The sequence below is a fragment of the Leishmania panamensis genome, assembly GCF_000755165.1.
Source record: "Leishmania panamensis strain MHOM/PA/94/PSC-1 chromosome 30 sequence".
NCBI lineage: Eukaryota > Euglenozoa > Kinetoplastea > Trypanosomatida > Trypanosomatidae > Leishmania > Leishmania panamensis.
The window spans coordinates 1,074,201-1,092,839 of NC_025877.1; the positions used below are offsets into that span (position 1 = coordinate 1,074,201).

General features: G+C 56.8%; 5 protein-coding genes across 5 annotated transcripts, besides 3 other annotated features; all 5 read right to left on the bottom strand.

The window, feature by feature from the left end:
* Positions 1-1,286: 1,286 nt before the first annotated feature.
* LPMP_303030 (hypothetical protein) lies at positions 1,287-2,435 on the bottom strand (the record flags this gene model as incomplete). Its single annotated transcript, XM_010703023.1, has 1 exon — positions 1,287-2,435. One exon carries the CDS (start codon positions 2,433-2,435, stop codon positions 1,287-1,289), a length of 1,149 nt encoding a protein of 382 aa, XP_010701325.1.
* A 1,065-nt stretch (positions 2,436-3,500) lies between these two features.
* Positions 3,501-4,070: a repeat region.
* A 299-nt stretch (positions 4,071-4,369) lies between these two features.
* On the bottom strand, positions 4,370-5,395 carry LPMP_303040 (homoserine kinase, putative; the record flags this gene model as incomplete). The annotated part of the gene is made up of 1 exon (XM_010703024.1): positions 4,370-5,395. One exon carries the CDS (start codon positions 5,393-5,395, stop codon positions 4,370-4,372), a length of 1,026 nt encoding a protein of 341 aa, XP_010701326.1.
* Positions 5,396-7,883: 2,488 nt separating this feature from the next.
* Positions 7,884-8,900, bottom strand: LPMP_303050 (RNA-binding protein, putative; the record flags this gene model as incomplete). The annotated part of the gene is made up of 1 exon (XM_010703025.1): positions 7,884-8,900. The coding sequence occupies one exon, from the start codon at positions 8,898-8,900 to the stop codon at positions 7,884-7,886; it is 1,017 nt and encodes a 338-aa protein (XP_010701327.1).
* Positions 8,901-9,864: 964 nt separating this feature from the next.
* On the bottom strand, positions 9,865-11,784 carry LPMP_303060 (hypothetical protein; the record flags this gene model as incomplete). Its single annotated transcript, XM_010703026.1, has 1 exon — positions 9,865-11,784. One exon carries the CDS (start codon positions 11,782-11,784, stop codon positions 9,865-9,867), a length of 1,920 nt encoding a protein of 639 aa, XP_010701328.1.
* A 466-nt stretch (positions 11,785-12,250) lies between these two features.
* Positions 12,251-13,301: a repeat region.
* A 330-nt stretch (positions 13,302-13,631) lies between these two features.
* Positions 13,632-14,181: a repeat region.
* A 443-nt stretch (positions 14,182-14,624) lies between these two features.
* ADOMETC (S-adenosylmethionine decarboxylase) lies at positions 14,625-15,737 on the bottom strand (the record flags this gene model as incomplete). The annotated part of the gene is made up of 1 exon (XM_010703027.1): positions 14,625-15,737. The coding sequence occupies one exon, from the start codon at positions 15,735-15,737 to the stop codon at positions 14,625-14,627; it is 1,113 nt and encodes a 370-aa protein (XP_010701329.1).
* Positions 15,738-18,639: the final 2,902 nt, after the last annotated feature.

An 18,639-nucleotide genomic window follows, 5' to 3' on the forward strand; every position in this document is an offset into this window, starting at 1 on the left:
AGCCCAAGAGAGCAGTACCTCCGCTCAAGAGAAGGAAGGAAGGAAAGAAGAAAAAGAGCTCTTACAGAGGGCGGTGCGGAGAGGAGGGGATGAAGACGCTGTCAGTAAGGTGCGGTACTGCCTTCCTCCTCCGCGCGTATGAGGGTGTGGAGGCCAAATGGTAAGCAAAGAGTGCTGCTTTTTGTTTTTCTTCTGCGACTGGGGGGTGCGAAACAGAGCGCCTGGGGCCCTTTGCTGGCGCAAAAGGAGAGTCAGCCCGCAGTGGTCAAAAAGCGTTCAAGAACGACTCCACGCGCGGCGCCAACGCGTCCCTGCGTACGACTCTCGCTCCTTCCCTTTCTTTTCTCTCTCTCTCCCCCTCGACAGGCCTGGAGCGTGGGGGCCCTCACCCTGTGTGAATGTATACGGACTGTGGGGGAGGAGTGGGGAAGACGAGGTGCGTAAATTGGGTGAAAGGTGCCTCTCGTGTTGTTGTTGCTGTTTGCCCTCGCTGTTCCTGAGGTCTCTCATCTATATGGGCCCCCAGCAAGGCGATGGTGAGATGAGTGGCAGCCGTGTTGGTGACCCACTCCTACTAGCAAACAGGCACACAGACTGGAATACGAGACTGCACAAACGCTCGGCGACAGCAAACGCTCAGAAAAAGGAGAACAAAGGGGAGGGGGCAGTATGGTAGACGGTGAGGGAGAAGGGAAGAGAAGAGCAGTTGTGCAAAGCTGGCTTCACTTTTCTCGCGAGTGCGGGCAACACGCCGTCATGGAGTTTCTTCGCTGAGATGCTATGAATACCGTGGGGAAGAGGAGGCCTGCCAGCTGACCTTGTGTTGCCACAAGGCAATATGTCCTCTCCAAAGGAAAAGAAAAAAAGAGGAATGCAGTGATCTTTACGAGTGACGAGGGGATGCACCGGCGCACATACATGTGCACCCATTGTGAGCCAATTCGTGTCTAGGCAACATCTCTCGAGCACTCTTTTTTTTTTGGGGGGGGTCGTGTTGGTCGCAGCGATGCTCAAGTTTAAGATGGATCGTTTCGAATTGTGTGTGCGTGTGCGTATCGGTCTGTGCGGTGATGTAGCGATGAACAAAAGGGCTCGAAAGAAGCGAGTGATGTCTTCGATAGTCGTCCTGAGAAGGTGACGCGCCTGTCGTGGCGAAGCGGGTCTCGGTAAATGGACTCGGTGGGTACACCTCCTCACTACTCACAGCACGCAACCTCTCCATTATAAGACACCACAGAGCTCCGTGCTGGAAGGAGGGGGGTGGCACCGAACTACCCCACCCTCTCTCACGGGCACCCATCAGCAGCTGGCGAGTCGCTTGCATTGACCGGCGTGCAATTTGAGTTGTCGCCATCGCTGCCCTCATCACCATCGTCCCTCTCCTCATCTGATCCGGCCTCGCCCACTCGCCGGCGCTTTCGCCGTCCCTTCATCACTTGTCGGGTGCGGCGCGTCGGCAGTGCGTTGTCAATCGCCTGTGCCCAGTCTGGGGTCCCTGCGGCGCGCAGATGCTCATATTGGATGAGCACCTCTACTACGTGATTGATCGTCAGCACTTTGCACCGGTTGCCGAGCACCACACTCTCCCTGATGGGCAGTCGAGCCGTGCGCACGCCATGGCGTTGCGCGGAGGCATAGCTCAGCCCCTTGTGCGCGTTATGGTCTACGAAGGCACCAACAATGTATGCTGTGCCGGGATCAATGCTGGTGAGGGCATCTGGTGCGTCAGCGGTGAGGAAAACCACCTGATTCGGCTCGAAGAGCACACTCCAGTGCTGCGCCTGCGTGACAACAGGTGGGAATCGGCGAAAGCCCTCAAAGTTTTCGAGAGTCTGCAGCACCGCAGCCTGGGCAGTGACGTCGTGCTCGGTGTCACTGGCCTCCTTGCCCATCAGCGACGTAATGATGGGGCGAAAGGGGAAGCCGGCAGTGCGCAGGGCGCTGTAGCTGAACTTCACCTGCGATACGGTGCTCTTTGTGTTTGCCACCGTCATACACCACGCAAAGCTGAGGTCGAACACAATCGCCGGCACATGAGGATTGGCAAGCTGGGCCTCGCACCGACTCACCAGGGCTGCCTCCGCCTGCCGACGTCTCTCGTGTAGCAGTGTCGCCTCAGTGCGGCGAGCTTCCTTCTCCTCCTCTGACAGGTGCTCCCATAGCTCCTGCTGCGCCTTTTGCCGGTCAGCGGCGACGGCTTTCCTGCGCTCCCTCTTCTTTAACTTCTTCTGCCTCCAAAATCTACGTTTCTCGTCCTCTGTCCACAGCTTGCGCTGACGGCGGGGTTCTGCAAGCGTGCTGTGTGAAGCCTCAGTAACACCATCACGAGCGTCGTGTGCGTTGGGGATGTGGGCATCGATGTCAGAGGTCAGCGAGGAAGACGACACGCAAGGCATCGCTGGAGAGGTAGCCGCTGCCGCTGCTGCCCGTGACATCACCTCAGACTTTGAAGCAAAACGACTGAATAAAGCGGCCCCTCCGTCGTAGCTCACTTCGGTTTTCTTGGGTCTCAATCCCACGCACGTGTGTGCACCAGTGCTGCAGCAAGTCGAGAGTCGCGATAGCGCGGGGGAGAGAGAACGACAACCGCCGTGCCAACCGTGTCACTCGCTGCAGATGAGGGGTCAAAAGCAAAGAGATCAGAAAAGGGAGGAGAAGGAGGCGAAGTGATTGAGAGAGCGCAAAATAAACTAAACGCACACCAAACGCGTCAGTGAATGCGTGTCATTTTACGTACGAGAGTGTTCACTCGCCGCTACTCGTGTGTGAGGGGCACCAGTGGGAACGTAAAAACGCACACCATTATAATCCCCACAGAGGCAGACGCATCATGTAGCCCAGGTAGGAGGGCGGCAAAGAAAAAAGAGGCAGCAATTCGGTTCTCCATCGCACGTCCAAGACACGCGCCCACATGGCAGCAGCTCTCGCACGCGTTGCATTCCTTTCTTTCATCTTGCGCTGGAGTCGCTTTCCACTTTAGGGGACAGCAAAACATTTAATGGCGCGCGCCGCACATATGCACAAACCTGCGGTGGCCGCCGCGTCACGGCATTAAACACAAAGGCGACGCGAGGACTCGTTGATGCGGCATAAACAACGACGCAAAACAAAGGAATAAGAAGGAAGGAAGGCACTTTGGCGCCAGCAAATGTGGCAGTCGGAGTCGCAACCAAAACAGAGGAGAACACCAAAGAAAAAGGATGCGAAGAACTCAAATTTGGCATACGCGTTAACGGTCAAATGTGGCGCGCCATTGAAGTCACAAAGCAGTAAAATACAGAAATTCGCTGAGGAAGTAATTCCAACACCTACGCGAAAAGAGGAGCTGATTGATGCACACCACCCTGTAAGCCCTCTCCCCTGCCTTTTCCACAGGCGCCTCCTTTTGACCCTCGTCTTGGCCAGTGACGTACGCGCAGGCACTGTGTCACACAACCGCAAACGACTCTCATAAGTAGGTCTGTTGCGTCCAAAGCGGCGGATGAAAAATCTTATTTTTCTTTTTACTATTTTCAGCTTGTCAATTCACTCATACACAGTGGTTCAAACGCCCACTCCAGTCCGGCCTGTCAGAGGCCCATCGCGGGGCGCGAGGCAGTCGTACACACGCGCTACAGCAGTGCGCCGACGCAGCCATCTCAGCACGGCCCCGGCCCCGAACTCTGCCCACCCGCCCCCGCCTCGCCGGCCGCCTCACAGCCGCGCCCGTTATCCAGGCGGCCACCCGGTGCCTCCCTCGCAGCGGCTCAGTCCCCCACCCCACCCCAGTGGGCAGTGAGGCACAGGGGGAGGGATACGCTCGAGCCACGCTCACACGGTGCCCCTCGCATGGGTGCCCCCCAAGCGTGTTCGCTGCCGCAGGTCTCTTCGACGCATCGCCATCCACGACCTGCCCACCGGCATCAGCAGCGGTGAAGCTCTCTGCCCTTCCCCCACCCACCCCCACGGACTAGGTGCCTGACCCTGTCACCACCAGAGGTGGCCCGGCATCCAGCAGGGATAGGGGCTGCGTGGCCTCCTCAGAGACAGTGGGGCACTGGACCCTGGCATACCTCGCAGAGGTATGCCCCCTGACAGCAGGGACGGCGAAGATACACAAAAGGAGACAAAAAAGCGAAGGAGAACACACGGCACACACAGCGCCCAGGAGGCAGCAGTGAGAGAAACAGAAATGTGGTGTGGGTAGAGAGGAAAGAGGAGCTCCGCACACATCATCATACACACCCGTGACCATGCCTTCTGGGGGGAGAGATCGCCGCTTCAAATCACGTGCCACCATCACCTAATGCTTCTGGAGAGGCCATAGGTATCCTTCCGTCATGACTGCCTACCGCCTGTCTCTCTTGGAGCCTATCTGCCTCGTCATTTCTCAGATGCTGGTGTACTGTATGTTCGGACGGATGCATGTGGTGCCAGGGAGGTGAGCACCGAGGTTCGATGGTATCGTGATGATCGCCCGCCCGTGCACGCCGACGGCCTCCGCAGCCTTCACCATCGCCTCAGCTACCATCTCGGCCTTGCGCTCACCCTCCGGCTGGGAGAGGAAATCACCGTGGCGGCCAGGAACCATAGCGCACACACTCGGACCCGCGCCAGAGAGAAAGGAGTACACAGCACCGGCCTCTCGCGCGGCCTTGGCGCACGCATTGTAGTGCGGATACAGCTTACTAGAGCGCTGCTGCTCGTGAAGGCAGTCGCTGGCGTCCTTGAGCATCCGCAGGTCTCCGGTCGAGAGGGCCAGGGTCAAGATGGCTGTGCTGGAAATATTGTGGACAGCGTCGCGGAGGGACACTGTGGTTGGCACCAAATCACGGGTGACGTGGGTGCTGACCTTCATGAGCCTATGCGGTACGAAGAGCACAATGGCGAGGTTTGGCGGAGTAGGGACGTGGTACGTCATTAAGCTCTCCTCATCCTTCTTGTAGACAAGCTGAATGCCGCCGTAGATGGCTGGGGCAGCGTTGTCGGAGTGCCCCTCGATCTTCGAGATGGCGAGGAGCAGCGCCTCGCTATTTTGTGTCTCCATCGTGAGACCGCAGAGCGTCATGCCCGCCACGAACCCCGCCACCGCAGCTGCGGAGGAGGAGCCGCAGCCGCACCTGTATGGAACGTTGTTGTGCATGATGAACTTTAGTGGCGGCATACTCTTGTGCGCGTACTCCTCGAACGCGATTCGGCAGGTCTGCACTACCATGTTGTCCTCGCCGGTGCTGATGTGCTCGTGGCCCTCGCCGGTCACCGTCATGGAGAAGGTTTCAGCCAACTCTACCGTCAGTTCCATGAAGATGGAGAGCGCCATGCCGAAAGTGTCGTAGGCGGGCCCGATGTTTGCCGTCGTCGCCGGAACACGAACGGCGACTTTCCTGGGGAGCGGCGTAGCGACTCCGTTAGACATTGCTGCGGTAACGACGTGCTGATTGTGGGGTTTTTTGCCGCGTGGAGAGAGGGTGGATACAGTCAATCAAGGCGTTGGGTGACAAGCTTGGGGCTACAGTGTGTGCGCGTATGTCAGTCAGTGTGTCTGAGACAGAGAAGCGAGGTGGAAACAAACCAGCAACAAGCGCGAAAAGGAAAAAAATGGTGCAAGTTTGAAGCACCATCGCCCATCCCCGAGTATAGCGTTGCGAGTACGATGGTGAGGGATTCAAAGAAGATGCAAGGGAAAGAGAAGGACGTGGTTGAGGGGAAACGGAAGCGAGACCTCAGCAGACCGGTGAATGAAGAAGCAGAAAAGGCGAGCGAGGGGAGAAGAGCAGCGGTGAAACCACCTGGGGGGGGGGGCAATGATGAAGGGCTTTCCCTCCCTCCCGCCTACCTCGGCTGTTTTCACGTCAGCCTCTTGCTTTGCTTGCCGTCGCTGTTCTCCACCCAAGACGGCGAGTCGTAGAAAGCGCCGCAGATGCCATGCCCCTTGGAAATCTCTCCGTTCTGATGAAAGGAGCGTCTGGTGGTGGGCAGTCTGAAACTCACAAACACATACACGAACACAAACGCCGCTTTCAGGAGCTGTGAGCAGGAGAGCATCAGCGCATCGGTGCGCGCTTGCAGCTGAGTCCCTTTTCTTTTGCAAAGGTTTATAGTTCGGCTTGCTTCATAACTTTAGTTACACTTTACTTCCCGACAGCGTATCCCAGGGCCAACCCACACACACACATACACACACGAATAGATATATATCTATATATATATCTATATATATATATATATATATCTATCAATATATGTCAGGCAGGCACACGCATGCACGTATCGTCACGTACAGAGAGTCCTACATGCGTGCTTGGCGCAGACAAAGTTCACTACGATCCACGTCTCGCCTTTTCACGCACAAAATAAAGAAGGAGTGCACAAAGCAACCAAGAAGAAACAACGGAGTTTCCCGTCTTCTTGTCATCTGCCCGTGTTAGTTTCCTCCCTTCCGACTCACCGAAAGGAACAGCAACGCAAAAAATGCATGCAGACACTGATATCGTTAGCACCCTCTCTCTGTCATCCCTCTCGCACCTCGTAACTCGACGCTCTAAAATACAGCATCGATTTGCTGAAATCTCTTCTCTCTAATGTGTCGGCACATTTTGTTATGTGTGTGTGGGTGTGGGTGGATGGGTGCGTGCGTGTGTGTGTCTTCTCAGTTATTGACTTCATTGTCTTTCTCTCTTTTTTCCCCTAAGCCTTTCTTCTCTCGTTGTCTCTTGAACATTAAAAGAGTGGGAGGAGCACGAGATACAGAAAAGACCGAGAGGCCAAGCGCAGAAGCTTTGGCGGAGCATACGCACCGGTTGGAGCGAACCCTGAAAGCCTTCTCTCTTCATCTCACCTTTTCCTTGTACTTCGCTTCGTCTTCTTTGAGTCACGGTTTTTTCACCCTTTGGTTCGCATCAGACAAAGAACGAACATGTCCGGCAGTGGTACACCCCTACACCCACACACAGAGCCTGATGTAGGCGTTCGCCTCTTCTGCGTCTGCTGTGCTCCTCGGCCGCTTTGGGTTTGACTCAAATGGGTACCGTGCAACTTCGTGCAGAGTAGAAACAACAGCAACAACAACGGGGAACGCGATGTCGAGGTAAAACAACCAAAAAGGGCAAGGGCTGACAGTGCATGAAAGCGGAGCGGGAGAGAGGGGGGAGGGACCTGCGAAAGACGCAAAGGAGGGAAAAGAGGGACACACCAAACGAAACGGCTCTGGGCGACTTTCGTTTCCCATTTGATTTTACGCTTCGCTTGGCAGGGCTGGGCGGAGGGCAGGACAGGACAAGAGAACGGGTGAGGAAGGAACGTGGAAAGGGGGGAAGTAGGTCAATACTGGCATCCGTACTGAGTGAAAAACGGAGAAGAGTGGGGTGAAATATGAAAGAAAGGAAAAGGAAGGAGCCCGATAAACACGAAGGGCTTGATCGTCGCAACAACCTTTCATCGCCACATGACGCACACGCACACACACTAGAGAACCCGCTTTACTCGCTCTTTCCTCCTCTCTACCGAACACACGCACACTTGAGTGTAGAGTCGTATGATGTCGAGAGGAGTGCAGAGGAGGAAAAGTGATGGATACAGCGCGTAAGGGTTCACTCATCTTTGTGCTTCTCGCTCTCTCTCTCTGGGGGTGTGTATCGTGATAGAGTTCAGTTATCCGCGGCAGATGGGCGGATTTGGGGGATTCGGTGGGCATCCACAGGGAGCGAGGAGAGCGAGAGAGAAAGAGGGTGGCCAGGGGTTTTCTCGCGCTTATCATCACTCTTTTCTTGCGTGTCGCGGCGGAGAAACAAAAGAGGTGGAATGAGGGCGTGAGGGAGAAGACACTGCCGCGAGAGAGAACAGGGATGAGGGGAAACACGAATCACATTTCTACAAGAGCAGCTGCCTAGCCACCGCCAGTCTCGTTACTCGCGGGCGCGCTGGCGGAAGACGCTCATCTTCACCTTGGAGGCACCAATCACGAGCTGCGTTTTGACGAGCTCATCAAAGACGTTGACTTTCTCCGCAAAGTCCATAAAGACATGGCCCTTGGCTGAGTTGTTGCGCAGGGACACAAGGTGCGCAGACATTGGCCCGAGGGCGGCGCGGATCTCCTCGTCCGTTACGGAGCCGGTCGTGTTGAACATGAGGCGATCACCCACGGTCTCTGAGGCCTTGCGCTCACGAGGCGGCGGGCGTTTCGACGCCGGCGTCGTCGCAGCCGGAGCGGAAGGCTCGGGAGTCGGTTTCTTACCACCCTCGTGGGCTACCACGCGCACCGGCTTGTGTTCAGCAATCTTCACCGGGGCGCGGCTCACCAGGCTAGCCCAGCTCTTCGGCTTGCTGCTCACTGGGGCCGATGCGGGCTTCGCCTCCCCGGCCTCCAACTCCGCAGGAGTCGCGGCCGACGCAGGCTCCTCGGTCACCTCTGGTTTCGGTTCCTGCGCAGCCGGAACCGCATCAGGCTCCGGCGTGGCCGGCTTCGACTTCTTGGCCGCCTCCGGCTGCTCCGCGAGTGCCGAAGTCGGCTCAGGCACCGGCCGCTCCGGGGCGACGGCGCCGATACGGGCAATCACCTGGTGTCGAACATAGTAGCCGTCTATGCCGTACGTGTCCTGGAAGGACTCCAACGTCGTGACGATGTGGTAATACTGCTGCATTTCCCCGAAGGCAGTCATCGTCATGAACACGTTCACGCCACCGTAGAGAGGCGCGGCATTGACGCTATCGACGCGCAGGCGGCTGCCCTGTAGGGAGACGACCCACTTCTGCACGGCGATCGGCACATAGTCGTCGCACACCTCAGAAATGCCGAGCTCGAAGTCGTTGACAGTGAGCGTGGCGTGGCGGCCGTAGAGGTCAGCAATGTTCGCGGTGTTCTTCGCCACACGCTCGACGAAGTCGACAGTGAAGGCGTTCGCAACTTGCTGAGCGGCAGCCATCTTTGTGTGTGTGTGTGGGTGGGTGGGTGGGTGGGTGGGTGTGTCTTCTTAGGCCTCGCACAGTATTGTGAAGAGAGACCGGGAGGTTCTCTTGATAGGACGGCGCGCGAGTGAGGAGCGCGCACGCGAAAAGGGGATGAACCAAAAGGAGGAAAGGCGTGGGGGCTTTAGTTAGAAGAAACACGCAGTCGAGAGCGGGGGAGAGGGAGAGAGCGGGTTCTTCTCAGTGCAGCAGGGTTTGTGTGTATACATACACGTGAGGAAAGTAAAGGAAAATGTTTGATGGCACGGAAGGGGGGGTGGAAGAGGTTGAAAGAGTGAAACGTGAAAACGAGTAACGGGACAGCCGTAGAGACGCGCGATGCCGAAAGCAGCGCAAGGGGGAGGGTAGTAGCAGCGCAACATGTCCACGGGCCGCACCTTGTCAAGGAAACCCGCACAGTGGCGCGCAATCACAAGACGAACTTGGAATAGGGAGGAACATCGCACATTGCGTCGCCGGTTGAGATCGAGCAACGCCATAAGCTTCTCGACTGAGCGAATAGAGAATATTCGAGGCGTCCAGGAAAGGGGAAGAAAGTAAAGGTGGTATCATCCAGTGCGCTTAGCATGCGAGAAAACATAAGAGTAAGCGTTAGATTCTGAAGATGTGTACCTCTCTCGCTCTCAAGGTGCTTGCCTCAGCTGTGACAATGACCTCGCTCATCCCCCCCTCCTCATCAGCTTTGCCTCAGCGCCATCAAACGACACGCCAGGGCGGCTTTCGTTCTCCTGTCCTCCTACAGAGTCTGCAGTGCTCCTGCAAGAGAAAAAAGTCGTCTGCGAGATGGGGAAAGAGGGGAGGAGGGGGCAGCGAGAAGAATCTGGCAATGAATCAGGACCCAGCACGCACCTTCTCTTTAACCACGGCACACCCACACCCTTTCAACCGGAATAATGGGCGTCACGACAGCCAGCAAGCGACTCACATAGTGGGAGCTGCGGCGTCCATATTCAGTACAGCGGTGGAGACGCCCAAATTACGTAGCACGGCCGTGCACAGCGCCACACTTCGCGAGTCCACGGTTGAGTTACTTGACCGTAGCAGGTGTACAGCCCGCCTCATCGCGGCAGCGTCAGCGGATACGGCCAGCTCCCGCAGGAGGCGCGCTCCGTGCTTTACATCGACACACGACCTGTGTGCCACGTTCAACTCCGCGATACGGAAAGCAGTACCGATGTCTCGGGCGTTGAGTGCGACGGCCATGGCCGCCTGCAGCCAAGCAGCATCCACAGTGATGCCGGCATCCTCCATCTCGCGCTGCAGTGACGGTAGCCGCAAAGCTCCGTCCACCGGCGCAGTTGCAGCGTATACTTCCAGTAGAAGCGCGTAAGTGGTGCTGGTGGGCGCGGTCTCGTAACGCGGGTAGAGGCAAAGCACCTGCTCTGCGCGCGTCGCACCGCCAGCGAGTTCGCACGCGGCCAGAAGCAAGTCGAGTGTAACGGAGGTAACCGGAACCGGTTCGCGCTCCCCTGCGCCCTCAGCAGCCGTCTTTTCCGCTACAAGCACCATGGCAGGATCCTCGACATGGGTTGCGGCGACAAGTGGGGTGAGAGCAGCGACCACGTTTCGCACGGGGTCTGTGGACAAGAGCGACAGGCGACGGGACTGCAGGAAGAGCTTCGGTCGCTCACCAGGTCGATTGTAAGGCGCCGGTACTTCGCTTTCCAACACCCGCAGGGCGGAGCGCACCCGCCCCGCTTTGGTGAGCGCCTCTACGTAGAGCAGTGCGGCTACGGGTTCGTTTTCCTTCGCCACAAGTCCAAACCGGCGGTACGTGTTGATGTAGGAGCGCATGTACGTAGCGGCGTCCGCATCGCCGTGTTTGGCGCACTTGGCCAGCAGACGGAACACCGTAATCTCGCTGCTCAGCACCGGCTCTCGCACGGCTGTCATTGCTGCACTGGGGGAGAAAGACGAGGAGGAGCCAGCGGCCTCCACGCTAGCGGCTGCCTCAGGCGACGAAGATGGCTGTCGTTCCCGTGCCTGCAACAGCTCTAACACTTTCACCACTGAGGATGGCAGCGTCGACATGTTCATCGCACTAAGGAGAAGGTACGGTAGCACAATCGACGGTGTTACACGCTCCGGCGCAGCACGGTGTAGCAGCTCAAAACTCTCCTGAATGACAGCAGTATCGTAGTGTAGCCGTAGCAGCGTTTGGAAGCAGTGTTGCAGGCGCAGCGGGAGAAGCGGGTAGCGTGCAACGGCGCCGGTCTCGGTGATGATTTCGACTTCCTCACGAATCCCGGGCCACCATGCCACACAACTTTCGTGACCGAGACGCAGATACAGAAGAAATATTGACAATTTGGTCACCACATCTGGCATGACACCCTTTGCACGCTGTAGCTCGACAAGGTTCTCCACCTCATACTCGTTGAAGGTGTCGGTCATGCTAATGGCGAGCAGAAAAACGTTAAACAGCTCCACGGACGGGGTGCGATTCTCCAGCTCCAGCAAACACTGCGTGAAGAGGAAGCGCATCTCCTCCAGCTTTTGGAGGTCGCAGAGTACCTTGAGCAGCAACACCGTCATCGGTTCCACATCCTCCACCCGACCGCAAAACGCTGTGAGTGGCTTCCCCGACATGAAAGGCGGTGCAGCGGCGGCAGCGTCACCAACGGTTGTGCGAGAAGGCTCTGCACACACGGAAGGCGCCTGCGCACGCTGCGTCTCCTCCTGCTGATACGATCGGTAGAAACGCTGAAACTGTTTGAACACTTCCGCAGCGGCGAGAAGACCACGCCCGTCGTGCTCCACGGCCTTCAACACAATTTGGTATGGTGTGAAGCCGGGACGACCCGCCGTATGCGACGACAGCCAGAGAGACACGCGACGCATCTGCACCACCGCCACCACCCCCGTCCTCCAGAAAAAAGCCGCTGCACGTCTGTGTGGGTGGGGGTTGGTCGACAGCAAAGTTTGTCTGTACACTGATGACGGTGTTTGTACATGGAAGTACACACGGAAGGATAAGCAAGAGGGAAAACAGAGAAGCCATGAAGACAAAAAGAGGAAGCCACACCTACCGGTAACACATCCACAGAGAGGGGCAAGGAATGAGGTCCCCTACCTTTCCGCGCGCCATCGTTGCTGTCATGCGACACATGGTTCATGCCTCCACAGCGGAGCATTTACCATCGCCGGCTTTGGATCCGCTTTGCAGACTCTGGGACAGCTCTCCATCAGCATCGCCGACGAGTAGACGTACGTCTCATTCTTGACGAGGGTGAGGTAAGAGAAGCCAGTTGCAGCACACCTATCCCTCTTCTTTTTTTTTTCAAGATTCGAGCACACGCTGCGAATGCCGACCACCGTACCGTAGCATCGGTGTGCCGCACCCGCCCTCGTGGGACGCCGAGAACCCGCAGTCCACCCTCTGGTGCGGTTGTAGATTCTTGGTGTCGCCGTAGAGGACCGGGCTGGCGCGGTACTGAAGACACTCACTGTCATAAACAGATTTAAAGCAGCTCACTGCAAAGCATGTCGACAATTTAACAAACACTGACACCGCCATTCCTGTCAAAGGCGTGCGGGTTTAGGTGAGAGTGAAGTGCCCCTGCCGCCACATAGGTATCGCAACGTCTTGCTTGCCGCCACGTGTGCGGCAGGTCATCCAGATACGCACCCTGTGACAGGGACGGAAATAGATGACGCCGGCAGTGAGCCCTCCTTCCCAGGCCGTAATACCGTCCTGAGAGTCTCCGTATCCAAAAATGCGAGAGCTGTACGCGCTGTCGACCAACGCTGACATGATACATCACATCCAGACAAAATAGGCTGAGGTCAGAGGAGAAAAAGCGATCAGCGAACAAGGTGCGGGGAGAACTACACCGCTCAGCCCCAAAGCGCGGGTGTGCGAAGTACGCAGCATCTCCTACATCCGAACTTGTGGGCTGATGGATAACAGACGCTTGATTCGTGGTAAGAGCACCCCACATCACACCATCGAGACTTCCAGACTCCCTCGTGAAGAATCGCCACACCACTTGCTGCAATGCAGTCGCTCGAAGCGACACAGGAAGAAGCACCGCACACAGACAGAGCACAGGGCCTCAGAGGGCCCTACCCTGAGGCTGGCTGCTTCCCTCCTCGAGCTCATCCGGCGCGCACCCTCACCATCCCCTGTTACTCACACAATAGACGCCACCGCCGCCCTCGAACAGGATGCTGCCTGTGACGCTTGGACTGAGACATGGAGTCCACCCAGGTCTTTCTGGCCCCGACCGCGCAACACACATCTGAAGGAAGCACAACCAAGAACAAGAGAACGCTGGGACCATGGCCCGATTTAACAGCACGATAACTCTTCCTTGACAGCTCGGATTTAACTACAGTGTAACAGAGATGCATAGATGAACGGCGGCTCCATGCAGCTGCATTCGCTTACCGGTACGTATCGAAGTTACACGCTCAGAACGAAAAAAAAAAGATCTCCCGCACTTCCACTTGTCTGTGCCGGTGCCTTTAGTCCAGTACCGGCACTGCAGCATGTCGCCTTTTAATGCGCAAACGTCCAGCAAACGAGCGTGACGCTACACGACCGCTACACCGCTGCACCAGGTCAGACATGAGGATCGTACATTCACACGCAACGAGAGGAGGAAAACAATCGCACTTCATTCCGTGCGTGTCACGTCTGTGTTGATAGTGCTCACAGAAATTTCACTTCATGACCTAACAACAACGTCATAGAAGAACGGTTGAACTCCTCTCCAGTCCGGCCTGTCAGAGGCCCATCGCGGGGCGCGAGGCAGTCGTACACACGCGCTACAGCAGTGCGCCGACGCAGCCATCTCAGCACGGCCCCGGCCCCGAACTCTGCCCACCCGCCCCCGCCTCGCCGGCCGCCTCACAGCCGCGCCCGTTATCCAGGCGGCCACCCGGTGCCTCCCTCGCAGCGGCTCAGTCCCCCACCCCACCCCAGTGGGCAGTGAGGCACGGGGGGAGGGATACGCTCGAGCCACGCTCACACGGTGCCCCTCGCATGGGTGCCCCCCAAGCGTGTTCGCTGCCGCAGGTCTCTTCGACGCATCGCCATCCACGACCTGCCCACCGGCATCAGCAGCGGTGAAGCTCTCTGCCCTTCCCCCACCCACCCCCACGGACTAGGAGCCTGACCCTGTCACCACCAGAGGTGGCCCGGCATGCAGCAGGGATAGGGGCTGCGTGGCCTCCTCAGAGACAGTGGGGCACTGGACCCTGGCATACCTCGCAGAGGTATGCCCAGTCAACAGGAATGGTCATAGCAACAGGAGAATACAAAGAAGTGGCAGTCCTCGACGGTTGCGAAGTCAACAGTGGCAAAGGAAAGCGGAAAGATCAAAGGGACAGCAGAGACGCACAAAGTCCCACACTGTCCTTTGAAGTGTTCTCCCCCACCGCCTACCCCCGCCCTCGCGTCCTTCCCGATGCCATCATTGCAAAAAACGATCCACATGAACAGGTGCGGTTGGGGTGGAGATGGCACGCTGAGGCGTGCATGCACACACACACACACACAGGAAGGTGCACATGCAGACGCACGAACAACTCAGCATAACCCTTCAAGTAATGATCATCGCGGCGTGCCTGGGAGGGCTTGAGGGCACGGGGTTGGCAGGAGTGTAGCGGCTCGAAAGTGTGGCCATACCGGCCGCGCAAGACTAGTTGAACTCATTCTTGGTAGCCGCTGCTGCGGCTCAAACTGCGGCATTCGCCTCCTGCAGTGCAGTCGTCTTGATGTAGTTGATCTTCATAGCAACGTAACCCGGAGCGAACTCGTTTGTGGTACGGTGCAAGACCCTGTACTCTGGGTAGTACTCTGGCTCCACCCCGATCCCCTTGCCTTCGTTGTACGCCCTGCCGACGGGACTCTCGGGGTCGAGGAAAACAATGACGGTGAACCGCTGCGGCCCGAATACGCCGAGCACCTTCTTCATCCGGTCCGAGTAGTTAGCCGCTCGGTTGTTCGTCTCATAAGAGGCGAAGGAACAGTGGTCCTCTGGGGTAATGTGGATCGTTTGGTACTCCTCATCACGGATGGCGTTAATGCTATAGCCGCACGGCTCGAACTGGAGGTCATGCAACGACCACGAGTTGTCCACGACGCGGTCCAGATGCGTTGCAGAACGAATCGCTGCCGTCTCCGCGTTGGTGGAAATAGAGCGGTCGCTAAACCAGTATTTGGTCTGCTCCTTGTCCAGTCCGTACATGGTCATACTGAGCTGGGTGTCATCCTCGGAGTTGCAGGGTCGGATGATGTCGTCGTAGCAGAAGAGAAAGTAGTGGTCACTGTCCACAGGGCCAAAGATGTAAGGCTTACCAGTAGGGAAGTGCTGCTTCAGCGTTGCACATTCGTCTGCAAGCGACGTGTGAGGCTCCTTCTGCTCCCACGGAAACGAGTAGTTTTTGTGCATGAAGGAGACCCACTCCAGCTCACCACGCACCGCGCTGATTGCTTCTAGGATGTTTGGGATGCTGTTCAGCAGTGTCGTGGTGCCGCATGTGATGAGAATGATGCGACTTTTCATCACGAACAGAGAGCTCTCTGTCAGTACGTAGCTGTTGATGTACTTGTTCGCCTCCTTCGACACAATCTGCGCATTAAGCGAGCCGACCACCCTGGTCCACACAGAGTCGTCGAGGCTGCGCAGACCATCCACGTGCGTCTCCGGTGTACAGCGCAAAATCACCTCGAGGCGCTTCTCCGGGCCCTCGAAGCTGAACCCCTGCTCAGGATTGTATCTTTTCATGGAGCCCCACATTGCCATGAGCGTTAAGGGGTCCTTTGTAGTATTCAAGGAGATGTTCATGCTTGCTAGCGAGAAATTATCAGGATGTGTAGTGGTAGACCACCTGAGTCGGTCTTGGTACGTCGTTCAGTGTAAGAGAAGGTGAGAGTCACCGTGTCTGTGCGAAGACACCGCAACGCTGCAGATCTGTGGAAGTGGGTTGGGGGGGAGGGGGGGCCAATAAGCGAAGCTTTTTCCGGTACGCAGAAACCCCTTGGAGGAGGAGAAAGTGAGAGAGAGAGAGACCAGTGACGCCAGCGTTCATAAGCGCGTGTGAGATTGCCAAGAGAGAAAACGGAGCAGAAAGGGGGGAAGCACAGACACAGCACGATAAGAAAACAGTCAAGGCCAGAAAGTTGCCCCACAGACGAGTAGGCGGGGGGGAGGGGGTTATACGCACGTGTACGCAGGGGGAGACGCACACAGGAATCGCAGAACGTCGCTCCGCTTGTGTGCGCCGACCCTACTTCATTAGAGTAAAGACCCCTCTCCTCTACATGGGCGGCGTGTGTACAGCGTACCTGACGAGTGAGGCTACCGACACAAAAGACTTGCGTGCAAAGCGTGTTGCTCGGAGTGACACCTTCACCGTGGCGACTGCCGTCAGCGAGTGCCTCACCATTTTTCTCGCTCCCGTGTCAATGGGACTCCAAACCCAACAACATATGTTTCGCTCGATGTCACGGAAGAGATTTCCTCGTCACACATTGCCGTCGCAGCTTCTCTATCAGTTGAAGGGAGCAGGCTTACCGTAAGGAGACGGTGTAAGATGCACCTCACGGCCGAGATGAGCGCGCCCGCCCCAGCCCCTCGTGGGCCGAGACCAATATGCGGTCGGTCATGGTAAAGATTGCGACGGGCGTGTCAATATCCACGACCGTCCATATCACCGTCTGTTCAATCTCTACGCCCCACTGTATGCTGGTGGGAAGCATGCAGCATCCATGGAGAGGACGCTCATTGGCATGGAAGACAGATGTGAACCGCGTCTCCTCTGGCGGTAGAAGAGTACCATTAAGCGTAACGACATCAAGCTGTAGCGCATACCGTACGTTGTAGCGTCAATCCTGGCGTCTTTGTAGGCGCGTTGGCTGCTCCACCTTTGGCAGCTCTTCCGTCGATATTTAGTGCGCCACGGTGCAGTTTTGTCATCAGCCTTTGTCGTTTTTCAACTTTTGGTACAGAAAAGAGCGCGTTGACCTCAAACACACACACACAGGCCCGCTGGCAAACGCCGTCGCGGGGTTAGACGATGAAGTTACCACCACCAGCGCTGAAATTTCCCCATTTCCACGCACTCAACACAAGTCGGTCAGCGCTAAGAACGTCATTTGCACTGTCTGCGAAGTGCCCAATCCCGTAAACCGTTTAGCACGCAAGTACTTCATAGCCTGATCCAGGAATGCCCGTGTGCTGCTGTGAGTTGTTGACATCCCCCTCACCACTGCTAGGTCCAATGGCGTGATGTGCTACAGGTGTCAAGGTGACAGCCGCATATCGGGCAGCACCACCAATGGAAGCCTCTGCATACATCGCATCTCTGCATGCAGTTCCACATTGGATACCCTTAGCTTCTTCAACTCTGGTGTTTCCCATACTAGCTGGTCAATCCTAGGAGGACTTGGGTAGCCTTTTCCTGCGCAGCTACGACCTCCTTTGTTAGCTGGAGGCCATAGCCCAGGTACCCTGTCAATGTGTCTGCACGTGTATGCCCAGTAACCCTCACGTGGTCCGTTTCGGGCATCCTGTTCGCAGCCAGTGGACCAGCCGTACCCTCCAGGTGGAGGAGAGGGCGTCCTTTGGGGTTCACAACGATGCGCCACTAGTGCCAGACTGCGTAAGCGCGCCACATCCGCAAAGTGGCGCTACGGTGGACGTTGGCACTTCATCCACTTCAGCAGCAGCAGCGCGTCCTCTCGCGGCAACCGCACCGCCTGTCATGTTTGGTGCTGCCTCCTCGAGCAGCTGACCATTCAGCTGGTCAAGCTGCCTTATCGAAAAAAAGCGGGTATTCCACTTGTGCGATGCTTGTGCCATACTCTTCTGCACGGTCGCCGTATAGACGCTTCGCCCAAGACCAGCTATAGTAGAGAGGCGGCTAAATGGCTGGAACGCCCACTGTCATGGCACCGAGTTCCGCCACAGGTTCCTCGACATCATCCAAGAAGACGGTGTACGTCGCGATCACCGTCCCCACTGGGGGTGAACGAGTGGAACTTCGCATGGTAAATGGAACCTCCCTGGAGTCGCTCTTTCGCCCTGTCCTTTTCCACCTCGCCAAGGAGTGGTGCCCCTCATCCGTTCCGACCTCCAATTTGGCGCGCCCTGCTGTCTGCCGCAACACAGGGCAAAGTCGCACAAACACCCGTCACCGCTGCATCTGGCAGCCCTTCTCGTCGCCTCCGTGCAGAGGGTCTGCTCACTGTTTGTCCACGCAGACTGCACCTTCTTGCAACACGTCCTCTCGTCGATCAAACGGACTTCTTCTTGAGTTGCTGTATGGTGTCGATATACTCCATCGCAGGGTTCTCTGTATTGAATCGGTCCTTGGCTGGTACAGTTTTACCCCGATGAGAAGAAATGTGTTAAGAAGATATCAAGGAGATGCGTGTTTGAAAACTCTTTCGGGGAGCGATTGCGCTTGGAGGACGAAAGCGAGGGCCCAACCTCTGTACAGCAGCATTATCAAGCGCACAAAGATGTACATTAAGAAGGGAAGAAGGGAGAGAATTCCAGTTCCTTTCGGCTGTACCCGTCTGACCCCGCGCACAATTGAATGACTCGCTCGTCTCGACACCGCCGCCCACCTTTACGTGCACGTAATCATCCATGATCGGCTTTCTCCGAAACGTGTTCATCTTTTTCTTTCTCCTACTCCTCTAATCGGTCAATAACAGAAAAAAAGCACCAGTTAAATGACCCC